The sequence below is a fragment of the Bombyx mandarina genome, chromosome 02, assembly GCF_030267445.1.
Source record: "Bombyx mandarina strain Sakado chromosome 02, ASM3026744v2".
Classification (NCBI taxonomy): domain Eukaryota; kingdom Metazoa; phylum Arthropoda; class Insecta; order Lepidoptera; family Bombycidae; genus Bombyx; species Bombyx mandarina.
The window spans coordinates 3051661-3074755 of NC_143209.1; the positions used below are offsets into that span (position 1 = coordinate 3051661).

General features: G+C 40.9%; 1 protein-coding gene across 2 annotated transcripts; it reads right to left on the bottom strand.

Moving 5' to 3' along the window:
- Window positions 1-199: 199 nt before the first annotated feature.
- LOC114241953 (uncharacterized) lies at window positions 200-22606 on the bottom strand. 2 transcript variants are annotated; one of them, XM_028172955.2, is made up of 14 exons: window positions 20717-22606; window positions 19599-19733; window positions 18879-19004; window positions 16256-16462; window positions 14939-15019; window positions 13726-13875; window positions 13030-13203; window positions 12335-12483; window positions 11705-11926; window positions 7757-7869; window positions 6330-6430; window positions 3981-5035; window positions 2865-3083; window positions 200-1881 (listed from the first exon to the last, which is right to left on the bottom strand). In XM_028172955.2, exons 1-14 carry the CDS (start codon window positions 21420-21422, stop codon window positions 1693-1695), a joined length of 3627 nt encoding a protein of 1208 aa, XP_028028756.2. In that variant the 5' UTR covers window positions 21423-22606; the 3' UTR covers window positions 200-1692. The 2 variants fall into 2 exon arrangements, with proteins under 2 accessions (XP_028028756.2, XP_028028755.2); XM_028172954.2 differs by having other exon boundaries at window positions 13021-13203.
- Between the last annotated feature and the right edge of the window lie 489 nt (window positions 22607-23095).

Here is a 23095-nt window from a genome sequence, read left to right on the forward strand (position 1 = left end):
CTTATTCGAGATTAGATTATATCAATTTAGAAAGAAGAAAAGAAAAAAACATCGCAACATGATCAACTGTTACGACTTAAAAAATATTTAATTTAAAGTACAAAATTATTTCACGCATTCTTATTCTTTTAATGGCAATTAATTGGCTTCTTGCGACGCCATTGTTGCCAGTATCGAAGTTAATAAAAATCTTTAATTATTTATTATTATGAATACTTTAAAATGGAATATGGAGCGGAATATATTTTATTTATAATATTTATTTATTTGAAATTGAAATCCTTTGGAATGAAATGAGATGAAATAGCGCCCTAGTAAAAATTGTGGAAGCTTATCGAGACTTAAATGAGCTTTTGTTAAGAACCCCACGTCACGTCCAGCGACTTTATATATCTTCCCATCTTCCCACACTCGTGTACTTTCACAGATGCTTAAAGGTAAATGAACCATAGTTATTAAAAAAAAAAACACTAAATTATTATAACAAATTCGCACAACTTCGCTCTACGCGTTCCCGCCAAAAGAGCCGTCAAAATACTTCAACAGTTAAATACACAGTAATAGACAATCAGCACAGATAACACAAAGACATCGGCTCGCCTGACCGGAACATTTATTGATACGACTTATTTTTTCTTATTGCTTAGATGGGTGGACGAGCTCACAGCACACTTGGCGTTAAGAGCTTACTGGAGCCCATAGACATCTACAACGTAAATACCACCACCCACCTTGAGATATGATTTCGGTCTCAGTATAGTTACAACGACTGCTCCGTCCATCAAACCGAAACGCATTACTGCTTCGCGGCAGAAATAGGCAGGGCGGTGGTACCTACCCGTGCGGACTCACAAGAGGTCCTACCACCAGTAAAACGACTAAAACTAGCGATACATTGATGTTCGGACTTACGATTATCCGTTTGCCTATATTATCACAGTAAAACAAAAACAAAACTAAGCACGTGCCAGCACGAGATTCGATTCAGTCATCAATCTTCATGTTCATGACATTACTAACCGACTTTTAATATTAATGGAGGAGTTTATCGATTGGAGGTGTATGGTTTTTTTTTCCGACATCCTTTTGTAATCAGACCTTCAGAAGTCTTAGCTGCCTTGTAATCCAAAAGACCCTTCCTATAAAAAAGGGGTATTGACGGTTTTCTAAAATTGCCAAATTAAACCGACACCTCATACAGTCCGACTAAATGAAGACGACTGGTCATATAATCGGACTAAATGAAGACAATTGGTCATATAATACGACTAAACGAAGCCGATGCATCGTACAGTCCGACTAAATTAATATGACTCGTCATATAATACGACTCAATATATAATCCGACTAAATTAACACGACTTGTTATATAATCTGAATAAATTGATACGATTCGTCATATAGTCCGACTAAATGAAGTCGACTCGTCATATAATCCGAATAAATTATTACGACTGGTCATATAATCCGACCAAATGAAGACGACTCGTCATATAATCCAACTAAATGAAGACAACTCGTTATATAATCCGACTAGATTAAGACAACTGGTCATATAGTCCGACTAAATGAAGGCGTCGATGATCCCGGACCTCACTTAAAACACTAGTTCGTTCAATGGGTGGAACGACATTCGTGTGTTACACTCTGAACATTTAACACTCCTCAACCGAAGACACGTTCGTAGAGCAACTACAGGGTGTTCCCCAGCATGACGCTGTCGTCGTACAGGCTCAGTCTGTTGGCGCTCTCCCGGCCCTTCTGAAGGGCTCGGTCGCGCCTGGCCTTGCGCAGGGCCACGGGAAGGTCGCCGGGGGTCTTGACTCGGCCCGCCGGCTTTACAAGTTTAACGTCGCTCACCGTGCTGAAGATGTCGCTTACCTGTCAACAAGAACGACCAATCATTACGACCAAGTTCTTCAAATTAAAATTTTGAACATGATATTAAGAGATTTGAGATTTGAAAATAAAACGTAATTAATAGTGTATCACTAGCTTTTTGGATGGGCGGAGCATCACGGTCGTTGTAGACGGTGACTGTTCTGATACCATAACCATTAACGCTGGCGTTCCACAAGGTTCGGTGCTCTCCCCCATGCTTTTCATCCTGTATATCAATGACATGCTATCTATTGATGGCATGCATTGCTATGCGGATGACAGCACGGGGGATGCGAGGCCATCAGAGTCTCTCTCGGAAAGTGGTGCAAGAGAGACGATCAAAACTTGTGTCTGAAGTGGAGAACTCTCTGGGGCGAGTCTCCGAATGGGGTGAATTGAACTTGGTTCAATTCAACCCGTTAAAGACACAAGTTTGCGCGTTCACTGCGAAGAAGGACCCCTTTGTCATGGCGCCGCAATTCCAAGGAGTATCCCTGCAACCTTCCAAGAGTAGCTTCTTCCATTTGACTCCCTACAGAAGAGGGCCGTTCGGATTGTCGATAATCCCATTCTCACGGATCGTTTGGAACCTCTGGGTCTGCGGAGGGACTTCGGTTTCCTCTGTATTTTGTACCGTATGTTCCATGGGGAGTGCTCTGAGGAATTATTCGAGATGATACCGGCATCTCGTTTTTACCATCGCACCGCCCGCCACCGGAGTAGAGTTCATCCATACTACCTGGAGCCACTGCGGTCATCCACAGTGCGTTTCCAGAGATCTTTTTTGCCACGTACCATCCGGCTATGGATTCGGCTTATTCAAACGAGGCTTGTGGAGAGTATTAAGCGGTAAGCAGCGGCTTGGCTGTGCCCCTGGCATTGCTGAAGTCCATGGGCGACGGTAACCACTCACCATCAGGTGGGCCCTATGCTCGTCTGCCTACAAGGGCAATTACTATAGTAAGTATTAAAAACTAAGAAACCTGCTCCAGTGAGCGCTGGCGGCGCACGGCGGGCTTGCGGGGCGCGGGGGCGGCGGCGTTGGGGGGGGCGGGCAGGTAGGCGGGGTTGTCTCCGCTGTAGCCATTCGCTACGTTCTCCTTGTCGTTGGGGTCGCTGACCTCGTTGTCGAAGTTCGAGTAGCGGTTGTGGTTCTTGTTGAAGGTCACCGTTTTCTTTTGGCTCTCCTTCAGCACGTCGTTCTGGAAACGTGATGGCGGACGTGAGACTTCGCTGCCCGCCTTGAGGCATGAGGCCGAACACTCAATCACACTAGCGATTATGCCCCTCTTAAAACCGGAATATTAAGAGCGTTAATTTTAGAAAACAAAATTAATTTAATTATTTAACTATATTAATTAAATTAACTGTTAAGACCTTCTTTATTTATTAAAAAAAAAATGTTGTGACAAAGACGTCTCCATCGTCTCTGTTCTTTGAAATTTTAGTAAATTAGTTCATATAAGTCCGTTAAGTATGTTTTACAAAGGCATTATTATTATTTTTTCCATCTTTACTAGATAATGATTGATTTTTAGCATGATGGCATGGCGTCGGCCGCGACCGATCGAGGAATAGAAAGGGGTAGAGTTGCCTCCCGAAACATCGAGGACCTATTGAAGTCGTCGTGGCCTAAGGGATAAGACGTCCGGTACATTCGTGTTGAGCGATGCGCCGGTGTTCGAATCCCGCAGACGGGTACCAATTTTTCTAATGAAATACGTTCTTAACAAATGTTCACGATTGACTTCAACGATGAAAGAATAACATCGTGTAATAAAAATGAAACCCGCAAAATTATAATTTGCATAATCACTGGTGGTAGGACCTCTTGATGGTCCGCGTGGGTAGGTACCACCGCCCTGCCTGTTTCTGCCGTGAAGCAGTAATGCATTTCGGTTTGAAGGACGGGGCAGCCGTTGTAACTATACTTGAGACCTTAGAACTCATATCTCAAGGTGGGTGGCGCATTTACGTTGTAGATGTCTATAGGCTCCAGTAACCACTTAACAACAAGTGGGCTGTGAGCTCGTCCACCCATTAAAGCAACAAAAAAAAAAAAAGGCTGACGGTGGTCTATGGACGCACGAGTCGCTCACCTGGTACTTGGGGTCCTTGCTGACCGTCTGCATCGTGATCCTCGAGCCCCCGTTCTCGGACAACAGTAGCAGCTGCTCGTCTTCACTTCCAGAACAATCCGAGTTCAACTCGAAGGGACTGGCCGCTGGGTTCGCACCCTCTATGAACTGCAACTCCAAATTGATACTGGCCCTAGAGGAACTGTTAGAGCCGGGCTTGTTGTCGTGGCTCAGTCGATTCTTTAGCGTCCAATCCCCGGATTCAGAGTTGTTCCTGTAAACGCTCTGGGATGAGGCGGAGGTCCCTACAGACTGTTTCAAACTCTCCGAACTGCTACCGTTCTTGCTCTTGATACCGCTTACGTCCGGTTGGACTTTCGGCACGATGACCGCGTATATGTGACTATCGTTGTGCGAGGGTATCTCCTTGAAGGTCGCGTCCGCCATCATGTTAGGGGACAAAGTTCGGTTTGGCGGCGAGAGGCAGGGCGCTTCGTATATAAGATTGGGGTCTTGGCTCAGGACCAAGTTGCTGGGTCTGTTGTAGTTGTTCTTGTCGTTAACTACGGATATCCTCGTTCTCTGGCCTTCCGGTGCGAGCTTCACTTCCGTATCCATTTTGTTCTTGTTGAACTTCTCGAAGAACTTCCTGATGCCCCATCCGGTTTTCTCGGTTCTTGTCTCCTGCAGTAAATTGGTTTGCTTCGGTCCCCGGTCGACGTCGTGGTGGCTCACGTCGTTCTGAACGTAATCTAGCGGGCGCTGGTGTGACCTGGTCACGTTCGGCCCCGAATTTTCCGGTACGGCAACCCTGGGCGAGCCCCTGGCCACAGACAAGCAATTGTCGTCTATGTTCTCGAGTCGGATGGCGTCGCTCGGGTCGGATATGTCCTTCAGGCTCTTGTGTATGAGCGTCACGTATTGCTGCGTGCTCGTGTGCGTGTTGCGTTCGATGCACGCGTTGCGGCCCATGTGCGGGTGCGGGTAGAGCAGCGGGGTCGTGACGTCACAACCGTGACGTAGCGCCGTGCAGTTCGAGTTCTTATCCTGATCGACTGGCGAGGGCGGGCTCGTCTCTGTTCACACACAAACAAACATACAAGCACGTTCGCTATATCGAAGGATGAGTTACTATTTGGTTTAAGCGTCTTCTAGGGTCATATCGAGTTATATACAATATTCGGAATCAGCGAATTTTTCTCAATCGATTCGATGTTTTTAATTGAATTTCAGTAAAGATATCGATATCGATGATTGTCTGTGCGTTACTAATCAGTCGGGAGTCCCTAGTTACGCTGTCGATGTATGGTGCTCATCTCTATTAATATTATAAAGAGGAAAGATTTGTTTGTTTGTTTGTATTGAACAGGCTCCGAAACTACTGAACCGATTTGAAAAATTCGTTCACTGTTTGGAAGCTACACTATTCCCGAGTGACATAGGCTATAAACTTTTTTGAAAAAAAAAAAAAAAATTAGTATCCTTACTAAAACTCCAATAATGTAACCCAAAGTGTAAAAAAAATTACCTAAAATATTCTTTACATCGCGTGCCCTGCGAAAACTATTAATGATAGAATAAAATAACGTACTACGACTTTGTAGAACACATTAGTATTTACAAAAAGTGTCGCGACAGCGTATGTCTAACTATTATAGTTATGCCGAAAATTAGTGTTGCAAAAAATTCGCTTAAGCCAAATGGCCCTTCACTCCTCGATAGGCAGAAGGTACTTGGTTGCACGTTGTGTCGATTCTATACATACGCATTCACACACACAAACAGACAAACGTACGTACTACATTTTTACAGATCGCCCTTTCTGGTGAAGTTACTTTACCTGGTGACTTAGCACTGAACCACTGACTTTTATTAGAGGTGAGATGCGTGCCTCATCATTATTATGTTTAAGGCGATATCCGGCCCCACAATCACGCAGCAATTAAGATATTGGGTTAAGTGCGAGGCAGAACCACAGGGGGCTCAAGGAGTCACCTTGATATGAGTCGACTATTATCAAAGCCGGCAATCTGACTTTTGGACAATGATTGGTAAATCAGAAAAACGAATTATTGACTTTGTATTCCATTGGCAGTCACAAAACCCTTCGGAACGACATCTTAGATAAATAACAGGTTAACTATTAACCTTTATTTAATGCAGGTTTTGAACCGTATTCTTTGAAGGAGACGATTATATTCAAATCAATCTGTATTGACATATCAATATTTTTTTTTTGTCCAAATGCACAGATGGCCACCTTTGATAATAGACGACTCATATATACCTTTTTTTTATAGCAATTTCCCTAGTTGTAATGTTGTGAAGATGTAATGTAGTTTTATTATTATTATTATTATTATTATCTACCCGAATTCGGATGCAAGTTGTTATCGTGTATCCGAGGTCCCTGGGCTTGCAGTATCTGCTTCAGTTCGGCCATGCGTTCCTCAACGCACACCGCGGTCAACCTAAAAAGGACGAATCATAATAATCCTTCGAGATCTCTGCAGCGTTTTTTTTTTATTGCTTAGACGTATGGACGAGCTCACAGTCCACCTGGTGTTAAGTGGTTACTGGAACCCATAGATATCTACAACGTAAATGCACCACGCACCTTGAGATATAAGTTCTAAGGTCTCAGTATAGTTACAACGGCTGCTCCGCTCTTCAAACCGAAACACATTACTGCTTCACGGCAGAAATAGGCGGGGTGGTGGTACCTACCCGTGCGGACTCACAAGAGGTCCTACCACCAGTAGAAGTGCAAGTGATTGAGGCGATTACCAATCACCGGTGGTAGGGCTTGGTAGGAGCTTACACGGGTAGGCACCACAATCCTGACTGCTTCTACCGCGAAGCAGTGACACGCTCCGGTTTAAAGAGTGGGCCACTTGTTCTAATTGAGATTTCGAACTTTTCGAGATCTCTACGAGCTTTTATGGCTTTTTTTTAACTTGCATGTTCGATTTCCAATAAAGAACACGGACATTTATTGTGACAGTGAAAGAGAAAGACATGGCGTATACTTTATTGCAAACCAAAACACACATAATTGAAAAATAATCAACAGACAGCTATAATTGTTTAATAGGCGGTACTTATCGCTAAAAGAGATCTCTTCTAGATAAGCTTTTTTATTTAGAAAAAAAATATATCTGAAAAAGATACGTCACTTGTGATATGGTGTACTGTTGTTAACAAAATTATATTGAAAAATAATTCTAGAATTACTTATCCGGGTGGATAATAGGGTCTTCCCTGATATCGGTACTATTACGTGTATCGATATATAGTATAAAGCCATATAGTAGTCATATAGCCAGTGAAATGTTACTGAGGTATCTAATTTGACGTATTATGTATTATCTTTGTGAATGTGTGCGACAAGGGAATTAAATGACTGGAAGTGGACAGATTTAATTAAAACTTGGAAATTTTCTGTTGACGTTGATAAATGGGAACGTCTCCGATAAGGGAATTAAATGACTGGAAGTGATTAGATTTAATTAAAACTTGGAAAATTTCTATTGATGTTGATAAATAGGAACGTGTGCAAAAAGGGAATTAAATTACTAGAAGTGATTAGATTTCATTAAAACTTGAATATTTTCTATTGATGTTTATAAACGGGAACGTTTGCGATAAGGGAATTAAATGACTGGAAGTGGCCAGATTTAATTAAGCTTGGATTTTTTTTGTCGATCTTGCTGAGAGGGTTCTTTAAGGTTATGCCTTACGTTAAACTTTGAAATCTATGCCGATATGAAAAGAAGATAGTGTGAGGTGTATCTGACCTGGCCTCCGCGTCGTGGTCGCAGCACTCGTCGCACGTGTCGGCGGCCGTGCACTGAGCGAGCCCCGGCTCGCGCGGCACCGGAGGCCGGGCCTTCTTGCGGGACACCAGCGTCTGCGCGGGACACACGCGACTTTACTGGTCGGGTCAACGGACTGTAGCACGCACGCCACACAAACGACTGTTATAAGCGGGTCAAAGAACTGTTGCACGCTCGCCACACACACGTCTGTACTACCCGGGTCAGCGAACTGTTGCACGCCCGCCACACATACATCTGTACTACCCGGGTCAGCGAACTGTTGCATGCCCGCCACACATACATCTGTACTACCCGGGTCAGCGAACTGTGGCATGCCCGCCACACATACACCTGTACTACCCGGGTCAGCGAACTGTGGCATGCCCGCCACACATACACCTGTACTACCCGGGTCAGCGGACTGTTGCATGCCCGCCACACATACATCTGTACTACCCGGGTCAGCGGACTGTTGCATGCCCGCCACACATACACCTGTACTACCCGGGTCAGCGGACTGTTGCATGCCCGCCACACATACATCTGTACTACCCGGGTCAGCGAACTGTTGCATGCCCGCCACACATACATCTGTACTACCCGGGTCAGCGAACTGTTGCATGCCCGCCACACATACATCTGTACTACCCGGGTCAGCGAACTGTTGCATGCCCGCCACACATACATCTGTACTACCCGGATCAGCGAACTGTTGCATGCCCGCCACACATACTTCTGTACTACCCGGGTCAGCGAACTGTTGCACGCCCGCCACACATACATCTGTACTACCCGGGTCAGCGAACTGTTGCATGCCCGCCACACATACATCTGTACTACCCGGGTCAGCAAACTGTTGCATGCCCGCCACACATACATCTGTACTACCCGGGTCAGCGAACTGTTGCATGCCCGCCACAGATAAATCTGTACTACCCGGGTCAAAGAACTGTTGCACGCTCGCAACACAAGCATCTGTACTACCTGGGTCAACGAACTGTTGCACGCCCGCCACTCACACACACACGCACGCGACTGAACTACCCTAGTCAACGAACTGTTGCGCGATCGCCACACGAACCACGCTCTCCACACTCACCACTGTTATACCCGGGTCAACGACTGTTGCACGCCTGCCACACGAACGACTGCTATGAGCGGGTCAATGAACTATTGCATGCTCGCCACACAAACATCTTACTACCCGGGTCAACGAACTATTGCACGCTCGCCACATCAACGACTGTTATAAGCGGGTCAACGAACTGTTGCACGCCTACCAGCACACACACACACATACACACGCGACTGAACTACCCTAGTCAACGAACTGTTGCACGCCCACCACCACATACACACACACACACACACGCGCGCGACTGAACTACCCTAGTCAACAAACTGTTGCACGCTCGCCACATCAACGACTGTTATAAGCGGGTCAACGAACTGTTGCACGCCTACCAGCACACACACACACATACACACGCGACTGAACTACCCTAGTCAACGAACTGTTGCTCGCTCGCCACATCAACGACTGTTATAACCGGGTCAACGAACTGTTGCACGCCCACCACCACACACACACATACACACACGCGCGACTGAACTACCCTAGTCAACGAACTGTTGCACGCCCGCCACATCAACGACTGTTATAACCGGGTCAATGAACTGTTGCACGCCCACCACCACACACACACATACACACACGCGCGACTGAACTACCCTAGTCAACGAACTGTTGCTCGCTCGCCACATCAACGACTGTTATAACCGGGTCAACGAACTGTTGCACGCCCACCACACACACACACATACACACACGCGCGACTGAACTACCCTAGTCAACGAACTGTTGCACGCTCGCCACATCAACGACTGTTATAACCGGGTCAACGAACTGTTGCACGCCTACCAGCACACACACACACAGACACACACGCGACTGAACTACCCTAGTCAACGAACTGTTGCTCGATCGCCACACGAACGACTGTTATAATCGGATTATCGGACTGTTGCACACTCTCCACACACACCACTGTTATACCCGGATCAACGAACTGTTGCACGCCCCCTACACACACACGACTGTACTACCCAGGTCAACAAACTGTTACACGCTCGCCACTCAAACGACTGTTATAACCGGGTAAACGGACTGTTGCATGCCTACCACACACACGAGTATATTACCCGGGTCAACGAATTATTGCACGCCCGCTACACTACACAGATATTTATGGTGTTATGAGTTTCCTATATAATGGCATATTATTCGCACGTGGTAGCCCTGATGTTGATATCAACGGAATCATTCCCAACACCAAGGCTACAACATTCTCAAACCTATCAGCAGTGATGTTTCCTCCCAGGCTCATTATATTGACTACCCCGAATCCCCCCACTGGTTCCCAATTACATCTTTTACTGGAAACATTGAAAGCCCGTGTGGATGGGTATTACATCTATTTCTGCCGCGAAGTATCCATATGTTCTACTTACATATATATAACCAGTCTGGCCATAAATACTGTTTCATAAAAACTTTTCTTTTTTTCAACTTTTTAATTATTTTGAATTTGGAACATGTATATTATTTTTAAAACTTCTTTCGATTTTGCGCCATTTCACATATTTTTTTGTGTTCATTATCAATTTACAATATGGAATGGGGTGTTAAAGAAAATAGGATTGCAGTAATCGCCTTGCACAAAGTGGGTATGAAGCCGTAGGTCATATTCCAGACACTTCAAAAGCTTGGTATCTATCAGCCGTATGTACGTATATCGTACTATCAACAGATACAACAACACTTCGTCTGTCGAAGATCAGAAAAGATCGGGTCGACCGCGTGCCGCTAGAACTACAAAGGCTGCTAACGCTGTTAAAGCCAAATTTGGTCGAAGCCCCAATAAGAAGAAAAAAAGTGTGTGTGTCCGCTCCGACGCACGACTGGAGTTTACTGGATATAAAAAATTAAACGAAACAATACGAGAAATAGTTCTATATTACGACAACACGATACACTACAGATTATTAACAAATTAACGAGACACAAAACAAACGACTAACAAATATATGAAAATACAATAATGAGAGAAACGCGCGATCAGTACGAGGCTTTGTGGCGGACTGCCGGCGCATGTACTAGCATGTCACACGAAATGCGCATAACGCATTTCGTGTGACATGCTAGTACGATTTTGGTCCCCATAATTTTCATACCCCGGGCCTATATATGTAAATCGATTCTAAAGGAGTAAACTCCAAAAAAACTTTACGCCTGAAATGAAAATGCCCGCTAGGACTCTGTCGCGTGTTATAAAACAAGACCTGAAGCTCGATGCTTATCGTTGATATACAGGACATGCCCTAAATCAATCTTTACAATTAAAGAGAGTGATCGATCAAAACGCCTTCTGTCGCGATACGCAGCTGAAAGGTACAGAAATATCCTCTTTACCGATGAAAAAATTTTCACGATTGAAGAACACTACAATAAGCAAAATGATAAAGTGTACGCTCACATTTCTAAAGAAGCAGCTCAAGTGGTCGGAAAGGTACAAAGTGGTCATCATCCTGCGCCAGTGATGGTTTGGTGGGGCGTGTCTTATCAAGGAGTCACAAAACTACATTTTTGTGAAAATGGGGTGAAAAAAAGATTAAAGGCCGGTATAAAAGGCAAAGGTGGCCATTTCAAACAGAATATTTTTTTATTTTTTGCTGAGACTTTAATAAATATGTCGGAATACATTTTAATAATTGAATTGCAAAAAAAAATGTTTTTCATTTGTAACAGAATTTATGGCTAGACTCGAGCTCATATTTCAAATTTGCTCAAGTTAAGAGTCTACATGTCTGTTTAACTATCATACCGATTGTCCAAAGACCCAAAGATTGATTAGGTCCAAAACTTACCTGCATGTGATGCAGCGTGGGATTGGCCGGCAGCCCCAGATGCTGGTAGGGCAGCATGTAGCAGGGCGTGGGCCCGCTGTGGGCCGGGGCGGTCCTCCACAGCAGCTCCCAGAGGACGAGGCCGAGGGCGTACACGTCGACGGCGCACAAGGCCGCCCGGGCTCCGCTGAGGTCCAGCGCGCCTTCTAGGGCTTCGGGCGCGAGATATCGGAGGGTACCGGCCTGCCACATATCGTCCATCAGGGTAACTTAAGCTTTCCGTTTAACATTAGCCCACTTACTCATTTTTTACATAATATCTATTTATAATTTCCAAACGGGATACATGTTACCATAGACTTTGAAATTTTTAAATATGAGGATTATTATTGAACGAAGAAAGCGCGCCAAAATTTGAGTAATGCGTTTCGGTTTGAAGGGTGGGGCAGCCGTTGTAACTATACTGAGACCTTAGAACATATCTCGAGGTGGGTGGCGCATTTACGTTGTAGATGTCTATGGGCTCCAGTAACCACTTAACATCAAGTGAGTCGTGAGCTTATAGCTATACTAATTAAAGAAATAACTTCCAGTCGCGCGTCGGAATTGTACATTATGTAAATCACCCTTATTGAGCATCACCTCACATACCTCAGTGATCCTGTTTGGAGCTGTGTGCTCTCTCCTGGGCTGCAAGACTTGGGCCAGACCCAGGTCGGCGAGTCTGGCGGTGCCGTTGCTCGCTATGAGCACGTTGTTGCTGTTCACGTCGCGATGGACCACGCAAGGTTTGTTCCCGACTGAGGACCAAAAAATTGGGCCAAAATTTCAAAGACAATTCTGAACGGGCAACAAGTGATATCTCTGCGGTTTCTGGTGAGAGGCGACTGATAGCCAAACTGGGTATTTTGTTATGAGATCCCTTTGCAATTGAATACGCAAAAAAAAGGTACGGGTCTACGGGAATATTCCTTACAAATCTGTTTTTTTTTTCAATATCATCGGCCTGATTTAGGGCTCGATTAACGGTTTTACAATTATTATTTATTTATAATCAGTTCGAATTCCTTAAAGCAATTTTCCACTTTAATTCGAGTGACGATTCAAGATTACAGGAGAACGATTTTTTTTTTTTTAAAACTATTATAACAAAAAGAACTCGGCTATTTGAATGGGGTAAGCTTAACTTTAATCTCTAAGTCATGTCGCGATTTACTGATTTTTTATATAATTTTAACCTATATTATTCATTTCGGAACTAACTATAAACGCCGCATTTAAACACCCTTTATTACAACTATACAGGGTGTTTGTTACACGAAATAGTTTTTACTTACAATACTTACTTGGTGTATGTAGGTGTGCCAGTGCGGCGGCTATCCCGTGAGCCAGAGTAGCGAACTCCAACCAGCTTAACGTCTGAGCTTGAAGCTTCGCCCTCAAAGTTCCCACACAAAGCTCTAGAACGACTAGATGCTCCCTCCCGCCACCCTCAGTCAGAGTGGGTCTTGTTTCACTGCCTGAATTTTAAACAATAATATCGAATACTCGTTACGTTAATATAGAAGGGTAGATATAAAAAAAAAAACTATGCGTCTAATAAATCGACAAAGAAAAAAATTAAGATTACTAATTAGATAACTAATTAAGATTTTCTCCATAGTTTTTCAAATGATTCTCTTATAATAGCAATATGCGAGTCTACTGTTCTAAAGACAAAAGTGAAGATTTATTAAAAATAAAAAAAAAACAAAAATAATCTAAGCCTTGTGATATCTGTAATTAAGGTCGAATTTTGAACACAGACGAACTTAAGACACTATAGATGACAGAATCTTTGAATATTCAATCCGACAAATCTGGTTTTTCATGAAGACTGTAATTAGAAAATAAAATCAACCACACGGAGCTTTAAAATATATCTGAATTGTTTCTTATATGGTGTCTTCTTATCTGGTGGCTGTTTAGTCGGTGGGCCGTTGTCTCTCTAGAGCAATAAAAAAATTAAACAGCCACAAGGCTTAAGGGGTACTACTACTCACCGTAATATCTGAGTAGATTTGGATGAGACAGGTGAGGTAACGCGTATATAGCCGTCTCTTTCTGCCAGGCGCTAGAGCTGGAATACAGTTTGACAGCAACTGGCGTCGAGCCCAATGAACCGCGCCACACTGAACCGAATTTACCTTGACCTAAACATAATAAAAAATCGGCACAGAGTTTATTAAGTGACGACGGTGACAAACTGACCATTTGATAAGCGTGTGGTTTGTTATCGCTTTCGCGGGATATTTTCACTCCGAATATAAAAAAGTCAAACACACAATTTCCTATAATGTGTACAATGTTATAATCTCTATATATATAAAAAAGAATTGCTGTTCGTTAGTCTCGCTAAAACTCGAGAACTGAGCCGATCTGCCTAATTTTGGCCTTGAATTATTTGTGGAAGTCCAGAGAAGTTTCAAAAGGTACATAAATATGAATTTGCTCGGAATTAAATAAAAATAACAATTTTGTTTTTTCTTTCATGTAACCCCCCCCCCCCCGTTGCTCTTTTATTTATCGATCGGGTCAGCTAGTATAAACTAAAACAGTAAACTTAAACCGACGCGCGCGAATCTCGTCGCATGACGTCACGGGACACCTGCGCGTTCGGGAACTCCGATCGCATCCGATGACGCCCGAGTGCGACCCAGTATTGCACGCTACAGGCGCATAGCAACGTTACATTCGGTCGAGGTGTTTGTTTGTCACGGTTTTATCAAATTGTTACAGTTGCAACAACTGATCCGGGCGTTGTGCTGGTGTTAAGTGGTTACCGGAGCCCATTGACATCTACAACGTAAATTCCGCTACCCACCCCTTGAGATATGAGTTCTATGGTCTCAGTATAGTCACAATGGCTGCCCCAACCTTCAAACCAAAACGCATTATTGCTTCACGGCAGAAATAGGCGGGGTGGTGGTACCTACCCGTGCGGACTCACAAGAGGTCCTACCTCCAGTAAAAACTAAATTAAACAGCTGTCCGAATCAAGACTGCATAATATGCGTAAAATGGCATTAATTAAGATTGAAAAACAATAAAAAATGGAAGCAGATTATTTCTAGCTAATCTAAAAAAAAACTACTACTGTTTCTCTTTTTTAATTCGCAATATGACTTTGTTTTTTTAATAATAATAAAAAAAAGTTTGAGAGCCTCTGGATTATTAAGTCCAAACGGGATTAATCTTTAACAATGTCAAACTCACCTATATGCTCGATAAGCGTCAGATTGTCGACACACAGTAGTCCCGTGGACAGCGAATCGGGGCAGTTGCCCATTATATCACCTGCAAAGAATTTATAGGACTTAATTAGGGCTGTCACCACTTCGACAAAGCGGCACGACACGAGAGCCCTCTCATCATGCCGCCGGTAACTACATTCCCGATCCTGCGGACAGAATGGAAAGCAGTCGACGTCGCCCAAAACACGTCATTTCGGATCCTCCCGATCCACTAACGGTGGTTTTAGGTACCTTAAGCACCGGTCATCGCTCTCGTCGAACCCGTCGCTTGCGACGAAGGGCTCGGCGAGTAAATTAACCCACAGACACAGCCCACTGAGTTTCTCGCCGGATCTTCTCAGTGGGTCGCGTTTCCGATCCGGTGGTAGATTCTGCGAAGCACGGCTCTTGCTAGGGTTCGTGTTAGCAACATCGTCAGGTTGAGCCCCGTGAGCTCACCTACTCGATCTGCGAATCTATAACCCCTCGAGGTCACTAAAATAGGTAGAACAAAAAACAAAACAGAAAACAGCGTTAACTACCCACCAACTTGAGACTTTGAGGTGGAATCTCATCCTTAAAATTATAACTATACAGGATGGTGATACCTACTCATGCCGGCTCATACAGTAATTACGTTTGAAATTATTATATTACCAAACTATTTTTTTTTTTTTTTTCTTAAGATGAGTGGGTAGTTTTTTAATGAGCTAAGGTTAAGTTTAGATCTACCAATAAGTTAATAACTATTAAAAAAATATGTTATTAATATAAATAAAACATTGTGTCGTTAATGGATATCTCCAGCAGAGCGTTAAGGACATGCTGCATTTGGAATAGCCTCTCTAAAGTGCATTTGTAGAGAAGTCGGTCATCTATTACTGGTGGTAGGACCTCTTGTGAGTTCGCACGGGTAGTAGGTAGGTACCACCACCCTGCCCTTTTCTGCCGTGACGGGTGGGACAACAGTTGTAAATATACTGAGACCTTAGAACTTATATCTCAAGGTGGGTGGCGCATTTACGTTATAGATATCAGTATATAGGGCTTCAGTAACCACTGAACACCAGCAATAAAAAAAAGCCTGGCCAATGCGGCATACGGTATCAATCTACAATGATGATACAATACAATTTTAAAATAATTTGTAAACAATCTCAGCAAGGTCGTTGAACTTTGACTTTTGTATGCATTACATTGCCGGCTCATGGAATATGAAAATTTCAACTGATATTTTTCTTTATCTTTCATGGAAAGGAAATCCCTTGCATCTATACTATACAACAGCAAAAAAACAAACCTTTCTCGACATCAGTTCCGTCACTAAGCTCGCCTTTATCGATTTTGATGCGTTTGCAATAAAACGTCTTAACGACTATCGCCATCACAAGTATCGCGACTAGGGCTAGGGATGACGAAGCGACGAGGTTGGAATAGCTCGGCTGCTGAGATGCTGTGTTCATTGTAGACTCGGCAGATATTGTCACCGTCTCCTCTTTAAGTGATACTGTAAATGCAATAGACTAAGTCGTCGTGGCCTAACGGATAAGACGTCCGGTGCATTCGTGTTGAGCGATGCACCGGTGTTCGAATCCCTCAGGCGGGTACCAATTTTTCAAATGAAATACGTACTCAAGAAATGTTCACGATTGACTTCCACGGTGAAGGAATAACATCGTGTAATAAAAATGAAATCCGCAAAATTATAATTTGCGTAATTACTGGTGGTAGGACCGCTTGTGAGTCCGCGCGGGTGGGTACCACCACCCTGCCTATTCCTGCCGTGAAGCAGTAATGCGTTTCGGTTTGAAGGGCGGGGCAGCCGTCGTTACTATACTTGAGACCTTAGAACTTGTATCTCAAGGTGGGCGGCGCATTTACGTTGTGGATGTCTATGGGCTCCAGTAACTACTTAACATGAGGTGGGCTGTGAGCTCGTTCACCCATATAAGCAAAAAAAAAAAAAAACCTAAAAGCTCTTGAAAACAAATCGCCTCGAAAGCATTGTACGCATTGTCACTTGTAGCATATAGAAAAGCTATTTTGAAATATTCATAAGGTGATTTAGTACGATGAGTATTATAGTCTTATAGTGTAAGTTGATGTACAAAATAATATGTGCGTATTGTGTTGCTCTTGTTTTTTTGTAACTTAAATTTCTAAAGGGGAATGCCCATTTCAGGCCCAAAACGGACAATAGATTAGAGAAAAAATACTTAGTGCATTAATTTTGTCATAAATAAATATGCATTTACTTTCTTCCAAATAAGCGCCACTACAGTTTACAATAAGTAGTTTAAAAAAAGTAACTTAAAAAGTAGTTTTATAGTAATATTTGATGTCCACCTTGGGCCTAGCACACTATGGAGAGTAAGCATTCCCCTTTCTCTTCTCTGTTCACTTTCTAGCTATATGTGATATTGACTGTAGAAACATATTTAATTATTGTTTTAGCAATTTAAATATTATATTATATCATATTAAAATATTATATGTTTGTATTGTGCTGTTGGTTTCCCAAATAGATAAATGTCAAATGGTATCAGGTGTAATGTGAACTTTGTTTTAGTAGTAATTAAATAAAAACACATACATAAGTTGATTACCGAAAGAACATTTTGGTTAACTTAAAATTTTTAAAAACACTTTTATTTCAAATTTGCATCACAATTACTATTAAAAAACTGAACCAATTCTTATCTTATTCTCGTAGACATGAAGTATTATTGATACTAACAAAAGATAAAAGAGCTATTAGTAAAATGGTAGTAGAAAAAATAATACTAATTAAGGATAAGAGATAAAGAGATAACCATAATCACAAAATATATTTGTTAGGGTTCACACATCATCGTCATATATCAGAGTAATAACTAACAATACAGTTCACATCACCTTATGGGATATCTTTAGATGATCATGGTCATCTGGGCAAATATACGGATGCCGATTTGCGGAAAATGACCAGATGCACACACTCATTGAACCAGAAATATACATATTAATGCATAATGAATGACCGCAACAGCAAAGCAGTAAAAATGTAAAAACTTTTACTTTTTTTTTTATTATTCAAATGAAATCAAATAAAAAAAAAATTATTCAACATAAATGAAAGTACATACTTGTTGAACGTCAAAAGAACTACCGCCAATTCACAAGAACTAGCCTCCGTCCTGAGAAGAATTGGCAAGAAACTCAGCGGGCATATCTTTTTTTTTTTACATATAAAATTATTATTTATTTATTTTTTAATATTAGATTTTTTTTAAATATGAATTTTTTACACTGAGTATTATAACGTAACAATTACTACAATATTGAAATGCCTGGAGCGAGCAACTCATTCCCACTTTTATTTTTTTATTTTTTTATTGCTTAGGTGGGTGGACGAGCTCACAGCTCACCTGGTGTTAAGTGGTTACTGGAGCCCATAGACATCTATAACGTAAATGCGCCACCCACCTTGAGATATAAGTTCTAAAGATCTCAGTATAGTTACAACGGCTGCCCCACCCTTCAAACCGAAACGCATTACTGCTTCACGGCAGAAATAGGCAGGGCGGTGGTACCTACCCGCGCGGACTCACAAGAGGTCCTACCACCAGTAAATATTAAACCAGTAAATAATAATATTATAAAAATTTGGCTCCAACAACGCCTTTGGCATTGATTTCGCCAATGTCAAAGTGTATACAAAAATGACAGGTGCTTAGAGAGGAAAAAAAATACTAAATCTAAATACAAATAAATTTGGTCAGTTTTTCCATACGCGAATCTGTGGTTTTAAGAGCAGCCCAAACAAATATATGTTAGACTAACTACTTTAAATATAAATATTATTAGCAGATGAAAATTTACACAGAATATTTACATGTTTAGAATAGACTTAAGTTAATAAAGAATTAATATATAAAACTTACAGAAATCACTGTTGCAGTAACTTTTGGTACAACAGCAGAATTTAGAACCCGGCAATCGTTTGGGGGCACGCATGCACTTGTCACATGTGCTAATGCCCCTTGCTGTTTCAGCTGATCTCCAGCAACCTGCACATAATCCCAATAGTGAACTAAATAAAAATTTAAGTCTTTACGAACATATACCATTGAAACGGTTTGTGTTCTACTCTAGATGGGCAGGTAGCATTTGCTGTTTCACAGTTACAGATTATGGATAGCACAATATGAGAGTCTTACATTGACTTTATTGTATGATGTTTTCAGTAACTCGTATTCTTGCACAACAAAGATGTAGAGGCAGAAATATCGTCTTCTCATATTAAAAGTGTGCAAGTTCCAAAAAAATTAGAATAATTTTTCTCATAAATACTGTCAAAAGACCGTAGTTTATTTTTAGTTTGTTTTTTTTAGTTTACCTATGTTTTGACTACTATTAACAAAATTAATACATAATTTTATCTTACTTAAAAAGACAGATAATGTAACTGGTAAAAAATAAAAAATAAACGTTGCTAAGATGATTAATATTAAAAATATCAAATGTTAAACCTTTAAAACACTCTCCTGTAAAATTAGTAAGTTTTGAGATTATACAGTTTTAATGCAAGAAGACGATATGTGTTTTAAATATGCTGTTTTATTATTTTCACTCATTGTATTGTATTATCATTTTTAACTGACCTTGTCCAAGTATTGTAATATTTCCTTGATCCTGCATATGCCAGAATGTGTAGCAAACATCTCGTGTATGTGTACAGTGTTCAACTCTTACTGTTTCACCGGTTTCAAGTTTCATATCTGTTATTGGCCTCTCTCCTGTGTAGATGTAATTAGAGGAAACAATAAAATATTATGAGGTATCATATCATATTTATGTTTTCGTTTCGTTTGTGTCAAGAAATATCGACCATGCTGATATCAAGGAGCTGTCTTATCTGTAAACTACTCCTTACCTTTTACCTTTAAACCTAAAACCCGGATACATTATCTCTAGACCTAGCGAAAGGGAAACAGGGAGGGGTTTCACATTCCAGTGATGTCCAGAGATGTAGTGACCGAGCAATAAAATAGTGGTAGTTATAAAGATCACTACAACCCGGTTACATTATCTCTGGACCTGGCGAAAGGGAAACCAGGAGGGGTTTCACATTCCAGCGAGGCCCAGAGAGGTTGTGGTCAAGGACTAAAATAGTGGTAGCTATAAAGGTCACTACAACCCGGTTACCTTATTTCTGGACCTGACGAAAGAGAAACAGTGAGGGGCTTCACATTCCAGCAAGGTCCAGAGATATTGTAATCGAGCTATAGAGTGCATGGATACTATACAGCATAAAAACATTCAAACTAACTTTTTTTTTTTTGTAATCAATGATAGCCTACATTATTTGAAATGGTATTTTATTCAGTCCTCACTAGTTGGAACATAAAGGCTTCGTCAAACAGAACGCGTAATTAGCGCGCGTCAGAGCGCTACACCAATGCCGCGCTATGACGCCGAGATGTGTTGTACTACTACGGTATCATACCGTCAAACAGAGAGGCGTAGTAGCGCTCTGACGCGCGCTAATTACGCGTTCTGTTTGACGAAGCCTTAAGTGTTAGTTTTTCATTTTCTATTGTTGTTACATTCTACCAGATGCTTTCATTTATTTCTGTATAGAATAACTTAGTCAACACAATAGTAATATTTGCATGAGCGACACGTTAGTTGTCTGTGACAACAAAAAAGCTTTAAATTATACATAAATTAAAAAAATATTTATCAAAATTCTAAAAAATAGAAACCTTTTTTTACTCACTATAAACATCATTCACTGTCATAGTTTGAGCGTTCGTGTCATCATCGTAAGACAGGGTAGCACTGTGGAACACATTCTGCATTTTGTATATACATGATATTGTAGGTCCCATTGTGGTTGGTGGATCGGTAACAACGATAGCATTTTTCACATTCGTATTCTTAATGTAACTAGGTATTTCATTTTTTATTATAACTTCTTTTGACTGGCTTGAAATTTTATGATCTATAGAACTGGTGTGTTTACTGACAGAGTCAGCTGCAAACTGACTCAAAACTGGTATATTGCCCGAAACCAATTCATTCGAATTCATATCATTGAATCTTCCAAATTCGTTCGGTTTTGTTACACTTCTCTTTCTTTTTTTATTTTTCTTTCCAAACCATCTCCCACTAGAAATAATTTCATTGAGTGGCTCATTAATCACTGTTTCAATATCTTTATAGTCTAAATTTTCTAGGTCTCTTTTCCCCATGTATGTATGGCGGTCTTGCATCAGCCAGAAGTTATTTATATCATTATTCTTGTGTATATTTCTTCTATGGTGATATTTCGTAAATGTCCTTATATAATTCTGTGCTTTCAATAGATGAAAGCTGTTTCTAACCTCCTGGGAATCATGCTTGTTCGACGTCAAAACTTTCGCGGTGAAAATAAACAGAAATAAAACTATACATTTTAGTATGGGTATAACTTTTTGCCCCATTATACTCTCCGTGTTTTTTTTGCTGTTTTTTATATTTGCACTGGCATTTTCGAATATTTGTGTAATCTATCGGGCGGTTTTTTACTGCATAGCGTTAATCAAATCCTAGCAACCGCGACCCTGCAGAATTTATTGATTTTTTCATCATGTCATAAGGCGTTCGCGGAAAGCGGTTTTGATGTTTTCATCAAAAATAAACTAACGACGCACTAAACGCACTTATGCCACTTATTAAATTCACAATAGATACAGTCCCACAGAAGTAATATTATTATAGAAATTAGTTTTACATATATACGGTGCAAAATGTTAGAATGTTCACATTTTCGTTATTTTAACGCACACGATACGTTTTAATGTGTAATAGATTGATTTGAACGTATAAACTTGCTTTGTACTTTATGCAATGACGACGGTTATTAAATTTTTTTTAATAGATGATTTATTTGTTTGATATTTTAGAAAAGAAAGAAAAAATCAATACGATGTTGACAAACAGTTCTTGGTTCGCCGACATTTCGATTTTCGATGACGTTCCGTGACCTATTTTGTGTTTTTTCCGACCAACATCTCAAGAAATCGATTAAATACAAAAATATGTAAATGCTTGTGATATAAAATCTTTGATCAATCAAATCACAAATATTGTTAAATTCTCGTGAGAATTATGGTAACGAATAGTAACGAACGAATTATAAAGATTGACGAAGAGTAAGTTTGTCCACTGGGGTTTAAAAGTTTCTCGAGTGGCGATCACACATTCGAAGGCAGTGAAATTTCCTATAAGATAGACCATCGAATTATTGTATACAGCAGGAAACATATGAAGATCATCGTGGAGGAGGAATATATCCATCAGTGGATGTCTGTAGACTGAAACTGTCTGTAGATGAACGTTGAGGAAAAGCTAAAACCAAGTTTGATCAGAAATATGTTGAACTTCGGAAACATTTCGGTTTAGATTGTATGTGAAAGCTCGTGACAAAAATGATATATCACTATATCATTTAGTTAGTTTCACAACTAACTCCTAATCTAATTAATTTCTAAAATTCGTGGTCTGGTCCTCTTTTTAAATACATATTATTTTACCTTGATTACCATCTTTACCTTCATTGTTTTTGTCTAAAATCGATTCAAAAAGCAACAAGCAAATATTTTTGTTTTGCAGTACAACCCTAAGAATCAACAAAAATGTCATTGTCACCACTAGACAACGGCAGGCTGATCATAATTCTCTGACCAAGAGAGTCAGTGTTAGGTGTATTATCTGTTATCTTTTTGGCGGGAGCCCGAAGACGAAGAGTGAAGTTGTGTGAATTGTTTTATTTTGTTACTTAAATTATTCAGGTTCAAACCTGTAATATTAAACCACTGTAGATGCTATATTATTAATAAGCCACCAGTTCATAAATATGGGTAAACAAAACGAAGCCTCGGGACGTGGCTTCTAGAGCTCTTCCAAAATATCCACTGAAGTCTAAATAAGCAGCTATCATTTTATTGAATCTTTACTTCCTCCATTTCATATTGTTTCATTTAATTTCAGCCCAACTACTTACAATCTCAAAGAAATCAACTTCATCTTATTTCGCTTTATTTTATTATACGTAATTTTCATTTATGAGAATGTATATTTAATTAGCAGATTTTCTTATTCGGCAGCAATGGCA

What these genes read in the sequence shown, in the direction of transcription:
- LOC114241953 (XM_028172954.2), bottom strand. Translation starts at nt 21,422, where the DNA reads ATGGGGCAAAAAGTTATACCCATACTAAAATGTATAGTTTTATTTCTG. An exon ending in ACATACACCAAGTAAGTATT is followed by an intron (nt 12,484 to 13,020) that starts GTAAGTAAAAAC and finishes TTTGGTCCTCAG; the next exon opens with TCGGGAACAAACCTTGCGTG. An exon ending in CAACTTGCATCCGAATTCGG is followed by an intron (nt 5,036 to 6,329) that starts GTAGATAATAAT and finishes GTGTGTGAACAG; the next exon opens with AGACGAGCCCGCCCTCGCCA.